This window comes from Chaetodon auriga, chromosome 7 (genome assembly GCF_051107435.1).
Source record: "Chaetodon auriga isolate fChaAug3 chromosome 7, fChaAug3.hap1, whole genome shotgun sequence".
In the NCBI taxonomy this organism is placed as follows: domain Eukaryota; kingdom Metazoa; phylum Chordata; class Actinopteri; order Chaetodontiformes; family Chaetodontidae; genus Chaetodon; species Chaetodon auriga.
Window position 1 is genome coordinate 10,385,222 of NC_135080.1, and position 10,496 is coordinate 10,395,717.

The 10,496-nt window shown below is 44.7% G+C and overlaps 1 protein-coding gene across 1 annotated transcript; it reads left to right on the top strand.

Moving 5' to 3' along the window:
* The first annotated feature begins 5,228 nt into the window (after window positions 1–5,228).
* Window positions 5,229–6,740, top strand: LOC143323642 (alpha-(1,3)-fucosyltransferase 4-like). Its single transcript, XM_076735608.1, has one exon. The coding sequence runs from the start codon at window positions 5,299–5,301 to the stop codon at window positions 6,457–6,459; it is 1,161 nt and encodes a 386-aa protein (XP_076591723.1). The 5' UTR covers window positions 5,229–5,298; the 3' UTR covers window positions 6,460–6,740.
* Window positions 6,741–10,496: the final 3,756 nt, after the last annotated feature.

The window sequence follows — 10,496 nt, forward strand, 5'->3', positions numbered from 1 at the left end:
AGACTGTTGTGCTTTTAATCCATCAAAATCACTGCTGCAGCAGGGCAGCCCAGTGGTTACACTGTCAATGTGCATACATACTCTATCCGTGGTTGAAGTGACCTTGAGCAACACGCTGAACCCTGGCTGCTCCTGGTCCTCTGACCCCTCTCAGCTTGTGGATATGCAAAGAATTTCTAATTACGTTGTATGTACGGAGTGCCCCAAATACCTACGTCAAACTGTGCACCTTAACACACATCACACCTCAGCCGCAGCTTCCAGTTGCTCTGCACACCAAGCCTTAGCTGAGCTGCTCAGGTTTATCAGGCTAACACATCTGTTGCACACGTTGCTGTTAGCTTTTTTTGAGAGTTCCCAAATTTGACTTGTCGAGTTTGTTGTGAGGCCTGCAAAATCCATGCCTGCATTTACCCCGAGGGTTTTTTTTCTTCTTCTTCTTGCATGCTCAGAGCCCAAAGCCCTCAACAAAAATGTTTAGCTTTATTTTTTTCCTCTCCAATCATTTTCATTTCTTTATAGCCTCGGCGCTTTAATTGCATTCACCAAAAATAACACAAGAATTTGCCATAGATAATTACGGCTCTTTTACTGGATTTGTGCGCATACAAAGGTGGCCATTTTTATGCTTTGAATTAGCTGAACTTTCAGGTCATTACTTGATTTGATTTGAAGTTGTTTGTGTGTCCCTCCTTGTACAGTATGAATGGTGCTCAGTGCTCAACTGATATGAAGCCTCAATAGCTTTGCCTTATTTTATACTTCACTTATAGACATAATACGGCGAATTAAAGGCAGGCTTCAGTTTGGCCGTGACACGCAGTCACATGCTTTTAATAGAATGTACTGAATTACACTGTAGCCTATACAACACATAGGAACAGCTGCTTTAAGAGATTTATTGTGATAAACCACATAAAAGCAGCATGATTCCTGTTACTGTCGGTGTCAATTACTAATTCTTTCTTTCCATGATTGCATTTTTTTTCTTTAGCTGAGCAACTGTCTGCACCGTGAGGTACATAATGAATACTTTCAAGACAAAATACTGCATATGAACCAATAAATCCTGTGTTTAATCCTCTCATTTCGGTTCCCTTCCGCCATGTTAATCAGTGTTTCCTTAGCTTGGCCTGCATGACTTGTGATGCTACCTATCATTAAGTCAAACCAGAAATACAGGTCTGAGATAATCCGTACAGGTTTAGTAGCTTTGCAGTGTGTGCATTATGCTGTGTTTGTATAGTTTTCTCTTACTCTCACACAAAGAAAGCTCATCACCAAAAGAAAGAAGATACACTGTTATACCACAGATATTACTCTGAAACATTCAGCATTATCTTACCAATCAATAATAACAAGTGGAAGTAACTCTAAAATGCATTACATTTGTCTCCAGAAATGTGAAAAGGATTTTTTTTTTACTTTGAACATCAAATATCAATGCTTAATGGTTTCAAAAAAAAAAAAAAAAAAAACTGTTAGGAGATATAGTTTATGGTTTTGCCATTTATTGTCATGCACATACAAGTTCCCAGCCAACAAGACAGCAAAAACACTGCTGTAAACATGGTGTCAGACATGAACATAACATTACATCCATGTAGCATTACAAAGAACTTTGTACTCTGTGTTCCAACCCAGTTTCTACAAATTAAATATGCCCCTTAGACAATGTTCCCTTCCGAAAAACAGCTATTTTTTTTTTTTTTTTTACAATCATCCATCTAAAACAAGGCATCAGAAATGAAAGACATTTTACTAAAAAGTGCAGCTCTTAAATCATCACACACTGATCAGTAAAACATGAAATCTCACCTAAAACACCTAACAAACTGAGTATTTTCTTTTCATTAATAAACAGTCCAGATAAGTAATAATAAGTCTCTTTTTGCGAACGCTGTGCGACCATTACAAATCAGTTGATTTTGTACTGCGAGGCACTCTTCTCAAACCCTCTGAATGTCGGCACACACGAGGATTTCACTGTAGCTTCAGTGGGCTCTGGATTACTTTAAAGCAGTAGGGGGTACACAGTGTAAGTCAGAACAAGTGAGAGTCTGAGTTATCAATCCACCTACAAATTATCATGTTCCCGCTACAGAGGCTCATGCGCGTCTGGCATGTATGATTCGAGAGGGTTTTTTTCTCCCCTAACTTGTCTTTTCATTACACTCCCTGGTAAAATTAGAGAGGAGGAAAAAACAACGTAAATTGTTCTTGACAAGGACAGCAGAAGGAACGTGTTGGGGCCCACAGATTTGGCCTCTAAAGAGCCTCATCAGTTCATGTACATTTGGTTAAAGTTTAAATATAGAGAAATAAACACACATTCTTTGTGTCAGCGCCATTATACAAGCAGATCTTATACTCCAACAGAGCTACAGGGTATAAAATAAAACAGGCTTTCTGTCCTTTAGCTTTCCCACTTTTCTCTGTTTGTGTCTCTTTTCCTCCTGCTCATTGACTCTGCCTGCAAGGTGCTTTTAGCGGGCCTTGTGTGGCCGGGTTAGAGATGGATGTGTGGCCCTTGGGAGCCGCAGGCAGAGCGCAACACTGATCATGTCAGACAGGCTGGGGAGGCTGCATAAGATCATCATCACCCAGCAGTGGAGTGAATCGCCGCTGTGGCACTTTCACACAACCTCTGACCTATGTGGTAACCTCTGAGGTCATGATCAAGGTCAGGGGTCAGCAAGGGCCTCTGTGATCACGGAGCTCGCAGGCCCCTCCTGCCGCTTCCTCCTCTTTTTCTCTCTGCACTCTTTCCCTGCGTTGTTTTTTCCTGCACTTTCCCTCATCTGCTATCTGTTTGTCTATCGCTCACACTCTCCTTTACTGGCTGGGACCAATTGAGACATCCCGTCCCCTGGGAGTGCAAAAAGGAAAGCAAGAGAAAATCAATAGGGAAGATGAGTGAAGACCTGGGGGTCCCATCAAAAACTGAATGCTTCTCCCTGTGCTGGTATGATTCACACACACATACACACACACAAACACATACTGTGGAAGGTAGAGGTAAACATGGGCTTAGAAAATGTACAAAATAAGAGAAAACAATGTGTAAAGCCCACAAAATAGATTGTGTTTTTATGTATTTCACTTGTAACAACATTAGTAAGTGAAATCCTAAAAAGATGGCTGCCATTGTTCGTATAAAATGACCTGAGAATCCCTTGTGTTAGGTTGTCTGTCCTCCTGCCTGTGTTGCATCCATGTGGTCAGGTGCTGCAGTGATGTTTGAACAGAGAAAGATGCGATATTGATCCCTTTGTGCAGATTTCAAGGTCTGCAACAGCAAATGAAAGAGCTTGATGACAAAAAAAGTTCTTTTCTAGCGACAGCGAGGAGGAGAAACAGAGGCAAACATTCATGCCAAGCTTGGTGTATCACCCCGGCTGTAATTTGAGCTGAACAAAATGTCACCATATCACCAATCAGTGCAACTTTAATTATAGCACATTTCCAGCAACATTTGCATGGTTTTGTGCTGCCTAAAAAAACAGATTAAAATAAACAAGACTAAACTGAAAGAAGACAAACAATACTCATTCCTATGTGTCATTTCCTGACCTCAGCCACCTCTGCTATTTCTGTGGAAAGACATACATGTGTTTATAATGTTGAGCCTCGCCATGGATCCATAACTTATGAGTTTGCTGTGCTCTTCTTCCCAACTCAAGATAACCCCAGGCAGGACATTAAATGATCGGCTGAAAATAGAACTGTTCAGATGAAAGGGAGGATAAATAATGCAGAAAGAATACAAAACCTCTTATGGGGATAACTAGTCACATACACACGCACGCACGCAAACACACAAAGATATCCTCTTTTTTTTTGGGGGGGGGGGGGCTTCACGGTGAGGAAAAGTGAATGGATGTAACTGGAAGGAGGAGGGCCCAGCGGAGACACACATGCTTCTTGCTTCATCTCCTCCCACTCCTCCTCGTCTGCCATTTTTTTCCGCTCACATTCAGACTTCATGACATACTCTGTGTCTGTGGGGAGGAATAATGTTGTCCCAGTCACGGCGTGTTTTTCCTGCCCACCAGAGATCAGACACAACACACAGAGCAGGATTTACAACCCCGCCGCCTCATCATTTTTTCATTAGTTTTGATCAGAATGCGTCGACCTGGCTGGCTGATCCTTTTACACAGACAGCAACGTGTCACTGTGTGATGACTTGTGGTGTTTTTCATTCCAGTATTTGTTTATGTTAGATGCCCAAATTAAAACTATGAGTCATTTATTAAGACTTCTGGTTAGAGGGTGTTGCAATGTTGGGTCATATCTGATAAATAAAACATTCACGACAAACCTTTTCAAAGCTTTGCTGCTGCCTGCCTAATTTCAAGCTGAAATGTTTATTCATTGGCCAAATTAAACATGCATGTTCTGAGAGAGAGAGAAAAAAAAATCCCAATGTCACCACAGAGTACGCAGGCTGCACAGGACACTTCGCAGGGCAGCTTTGTGCTTGTGTGGGGGAGACACCTAGTGGTGAATGACACGTGTAGCGTGTACATAGGGATACAGGGAAGCGTGAGGGTGCTCCTGTGCGGGCCATTATCTTGACAAGTACAAAAAGTTTTCTATACTCCATCCATGAAATCTGACATCGCTGAGAAATATTTGTTCATTAACTGAAGATGAGTTTCCCGGCCACAGCTCTAAATGAGGATCCAGTATCCCATAACGCTTCTGTTTTGACCCCTGACCTCCATCCTATGAGAATACGCTTTTCGGGGAACAGGGAAATTTACAAACTGAATGAAAAATATGTCTCTTTAAAAAAAAAAATAAGACCTCTGCTTCTTCCCGGACACCGCGCCCTAGGCAAAGGTGTTTACCCAACCAAAAAGTGCCTGGCAGGCTTCCAGGCCTCACAAAAGCTCCATTCACCAGGAACAGGAACTATGACCAACGCTGCCACGTCAAAATGTTTGCGCATACAGCACTACTGCAAACGCTTTTTTTTAAATTCTCGGGTTGGATGAAGAGGACAGATAATTCCTACCCACCTTCGTGGAGGACAGGTAGGACAGGCGTCAACAATGCACGCAGAAGTTTGGGGACAGTGGCCGTTTCCATTATCTAACGACCGGACGTTATCGACACTGCTCATCTCACCTGTAACTAGAAACACAGTGTGAACAAGACACTAAGGTGCGGCGGCAGGCTGCAATGAACACTGGGCCCCAGGGACTACGCTTCCCGTAAAAGTTTTAATATATGTGCATATAGGTGAGCTGACTGGTTTTCTAACAGGTCTCTGAAAATTGAAAGGCGTCGATGGGAGTTGGGACTCACTGGAGAACCTCAAACACGGCGCACAGAGCAGACAGGCGCTCAGGTTTGTACCAGCAGAAAAAATGCTGCGTGCTTGTTCTCAAGGGGACCTGCTCCTCTGTGTGCTTGGCTGTCGTCGGTTTCTTGTTGTTCCTGGGACTCTGCCAGCTCTACCTGCCGGACCCGTTCACGCTGCAGCCGTTTGTCTCTAAGCAGAACAGGACGGTGACGCTGCTAATATGGACTCATCCGTTCGATCGATACCGCAAACTTCCGGACTGCTTTGAGCTCTATCGGATCGGCGGGTGCATGCTCACCGACGACGTGCTCGAGTACCCGCAGGCTGAAGCTGTGATCATTCACCACCGGGAGGTTGCTGCCGGTACTGATCTGCCACCGGAACCGCGGCCACACGCGCAAAAGTGGATATGGATGAACCACGAATCCCCCACGCACACGCCCTGGCTGTGGCATTTTGAGGATCTTTTCAACCTGACAATGAGCTACCGGACGGATTCCGATATATTCCTGCCGTACGGGTATCTGGTCCCCCGTGATCACACAGTCAAGGGTCTGCACCCCCATGCGCAGCCGCTCAGCGTACCCTCGCTCTCACGACTCCTCCGGCCCCGCCTCTTGGCCTGGGTCATCAGCAACTGGTCGGAGTCCCATGCGCGTGTGGCCTTCTACCACGAGCTCCGTCAGTACGTCCAGGTAGATGTGTTCGGGCGCGCGGGTGTGCCGTTGCCGGGGGACAGCGGAGCCGACATCGTGGTGCGGCTGGTCAGACAGTACCAGTTCTACCTGGCGCTGGAGAACTCGCAGCACACCGACTACATCACGGAGAAGCTGTGGAACGCGCTGGTGGCCGGTGCCATCCCGGTGGTCCTGGGTCCGTCCAGGCAGAACTATGAACGGTTCTTGCCCCCAGAGGCCTTCATCCACGTGGACGACTTCCCCACTGCGCGGGAGCTGGCACGGTACCTGCTGATGCTGAGGCGCAACCCGGTCCGGCTGAGGCGGCACCTGGACTGGAGAAGGCACTACAGCGTGCACCAGCCCCTCTTTTGGGCTGAACACTACTGCACGGCCTGCAGGGCGGTGAGGAGGACCAGAGGCAGGCATAATGTGGTCAAAGACCTGACACGCTGGTTTCACTCGTGAGAAACAGCTGCATCACCTCCAGCAGCTGACTGAACTGATGGGAAAACTCATCATTTGTAACCAGGCTTCCTGCCCACCTGGTGGCCATCAGCAATGAAGTTTACAACAGAAATCTATGTATCTATCTATTTATCATCGACTATGATTGTTTGGAAGCCTGTCAGGCTTCATGTGACTTAAATTAAACAATGTGAATATTAATGAATTAAGAATTATAGTTTGATTATGGTAACTGATTTTGTTCCAGTGACTCTGTTCCCGTCCTGTTGTCTGTTTGAAGACTACGCCCTCAGAGTAAAACTATTTTTTCAAAGTTTCCTCTCATCTCCTCCTCATCATTTCATGGTGTTTTTGTACAGCATATTACAGTTGATAGTTGATTCCAGTGTAAAAAGAAAATCTGCTTGCAGAGACAATACTTGCTTGAGATTCATCACTGTGCTAGGTCAACGTTTGTTGAGTCCCCTCTTTCAGCTTTGGCATAATTTGGCATAAATCAGTAACTTACAAATGTAAATGGTGATAAAAAAAAAAAAGGCACTTGTGGTGCATCATCTATTTCATGCAAGTTTCACAGCTTTGCAAGGTGACTCCACACTTCAATGGAAATTAAATGGAAATGGGGGACAGATAATGAATATATATTCCCAGGGAGTGTGTAACCTGTTGTGTGTGTGTGTGTGTGTGTGTTAGATTCAGTGAGGAGACATTTCAAGAAGGTACACCTCCTTCTTTATGTGTGTCATAGGTGTGTACCTGAGCACTAAATTATGTTAATCATAGTATCCCAGGATCTGACTTACTATTAGCTTAACGCCATACATAGTTGATGCTTTTGTCAAATCGGGCCACAAACAGCACTTTGAGCCCTTGATCTGTGTCTGCATGTCACTGACTAACTGGCCTAACTGAATGACCTTAAAGGTGCTGTTAGGTGGTAAAACTTGTCTTTTTATTGCTCATACTTCTGACACAGCTTGCTTGAGAGCGAGACAGCTGTACTAACCCACACATCCTCTGGTGTTTGCCTACGTTTACACAGCCATTCTCATTTTACTCTCCTTTATGTATTTTATAGCTGAGGCTATAGCAATAAGGCAGAAAGAAGGGGGAGGTGAGCATGTGGGCCTGTTTTTAAAAAAAGCTTCAGGAGTCACTTGATAGGAATCAGAAGCTGTGATGTGGATCATTTAAATTTACACCTCTGTGTTAGTGCCCTGACACAGAATTAACACTTTACACTGTCAAACGAGACATTTCCTGCAGGCAGAGGGGCAGCGAGTAATGTTGCTCTCCATAATGAGCTGATGCCTCAACAGCTGCTGAAACCACTGACGTCTCTCAGCAATAATGCCTTCAGACGGCCAGAACAGCCAGACCCCTCATCCCTGTCATAATCCCATTCATGCACATGAGGGAATTATTAGCATATCTAGTTACTGTGAGTGAAATCATATTCACTCTTATTGCTTTCAAACACAGATCCACTGCATGTCCTGAAGCTTGTTTCCACATGTCCTCATTTAAAGTGTCTTCCAAATGGCATGCCATACTTCTCCGCTGTGGGACCTAATAGTATATAAAGGAAGGCCACTCCTCTTATTGTTTCTCAAGAGCTTATAAGATCACGAAGTAGACAGGAGGCTGTGCAGGATGTTTAGAATGTTCTCTGCACTAACCAGCATGCAAACACTGTGCTCGTCATGTATTTCTTTCCATTTTAATGCAGCAGTGAGTAATTGATACTCAATGTCAAGCAGTATTTGATCAGGATCAGACTGTTTGTGAGTGATAATCTTTTGAGGGAAAAAAAAAAAAAAGCACCAACTGTCTTGATGCATAGAAGTCAAGTTTGCTTTTTGGTGTCTCTGCTGAATGATGCTGGTCCCCACCTCAGCTGATCTGACTCAAGGAACCGCTGTGGACCTCTGCTCACAGTGAAACTGTGCGTGTACTATGTAGGGCTGTACAACCTCCTCTGATATCATTGACAAGAGCGACCTGAGGGACACGTTTGCGGCCCTGGGTAGGTATTTATTAGCTATTATTGGTAATAAACACGCAGGTTTCAAAAGCAGTAAATACACTCTATTTCAGAATGCCAGTTGTGTATTTCTATCGTTCCCATTTACTTATTATATGAGTTTTTGATCATTTAATCAGCTTGATTTCAGTCAAGGCTTTAAGCCCCTTTTATTGTATCCCAAAGGAAAAGCCTGAGCATCAAAATATTACATTTGAACATTTGCCAATAAATCAGTACAAAGAAAAACCATATGACACATAAAGTGTCGTGTGAAACTGAGAGAGTGTGCTGTGCATCGTGTCTACACAGACGAGCAGATGTTACTTGCAGCGTTACCTGTGTTTTGCCAGGAATTGACCCAGAGGAGACGATTCTCAACGCCTTCAAGGTCTTTGACCCAGAAGGAACAGGACGCCTCTGGGGGGGGAGGGGTGTGTGATTTTCTTTACAGCTCTGCACAGCCGTGGCAGATATGACTCTCGCGGGAATTCACCACTCAGATAACTGTGAATCAGTTTGTACAGTACAAAAAATGTGAATCATTAACAAAGTTCCAGCGTGCAGATAATGCATATCTTGTTCAGTGAAATACAGATCACAGCTAATTCAAAGTCAAAGAGATGGAAACAGTAATTCTTCTCTCCTGTTCCTCTCCAGCAGGATAAGATATCACCTCATGTCACAGGCTGACAAGTTTACAGAGGATGAGGTGAGTTGTTGCTTGGCAACAAGGTGAAATATTGGATGTATCAATATGAGATATGCGATTCAAGGGTACGGGTGGTGGTGATACCATTGAGCAAGCTGAAGGTGAGCATTGATGAATACCCAGAATCTGAGGCAATTTCATTTGATTTAAACTCTTTAACTACCAGCTCCAGCTTATTACAAAGATCCTTCTCAGCTCTCCTCCAGACCCCTCTTCAGTAACAGTGCCATTCATAACCTACATGGCCTCTGGCTAGAGACACAGTAATCTCATTTGTACAGCAACAGATGTTTCTCTTAAAAACATCCGTTGACTGGGGAGTGAAAAGTCTGCCTCTCATTCTCTCGAGGGATCAAAGAGACCAGTCTAATCGCTATGAAATCTGTCACATTTGTACTGGTTTGAGGAGACGTATTGACTTACAGTAGGCTCACTATGTTGCGAAACGTAAACGCTCTCCTTCTCTGCTCCTCTCGCTCAGCCTACACATATTTTATCAGGAAGCTTTCATGTTCTGTACATCAAAAGGCCGCACAGAGGAGGGGGAAAGAGAGAGGAAAATGCATATGAAACAACAAAACCCCCAGACAAATAAACAGCGCAGTGTTCCCATGGCAGCGCGGTGCAGCAATCTGACGGCTGGTTTCCCATGGCTGTGTCTCACTGCCCCATAGACCTCCACTCTGTCTCACTGATGGCTCCTGTGATTGCAATCATCCATCTTACTGTCAAAGGCAAAAAAAAGGGCAAGAAAGGGGAAATCGCGCACACCATCTCTCTCTCTCCCTCGCTCCCTTGTGTCCAGCAAACAAGCCACCCCACTGTGAACAGAGCCAACACACGGACCGCAGGCCCTCTGCATTGGCTGTGTGTATTTATGTGTGTGTGCCCAAGCTTATATGATCTACAGAGAGAACATGTGTGGGTGTGCATCTTTTGGTTGTCTGTGCCTGCCCATTATACTGCATGATCAGTCACTGGAGTGTACACGGGGGAGCTGTGGACATGTCTGATCTTGCAGCTGATCAAAAGCACCAGAGACTTGTTCCCTTGTGGCCGTGCAAGCGGGCCTCATATCAACATGTCTCTGTTCAGTAGACAGGAAAAACAAGAGGAGAGAAACAGGCGGAGGAGGAGGGGGCACATCAGGAGGAAGACAGAAACAGGCAGGCAAAGCACAGATGAAAGAGTGCACAAAGAGGCCAGAGTGGAATATATGACAATGATACATAACCGCACTTATCTCCCGGTTCTGATGAGCTAATTGAATGGCAAAAGCCAGCTCTGTATTTCTCTGTAGAT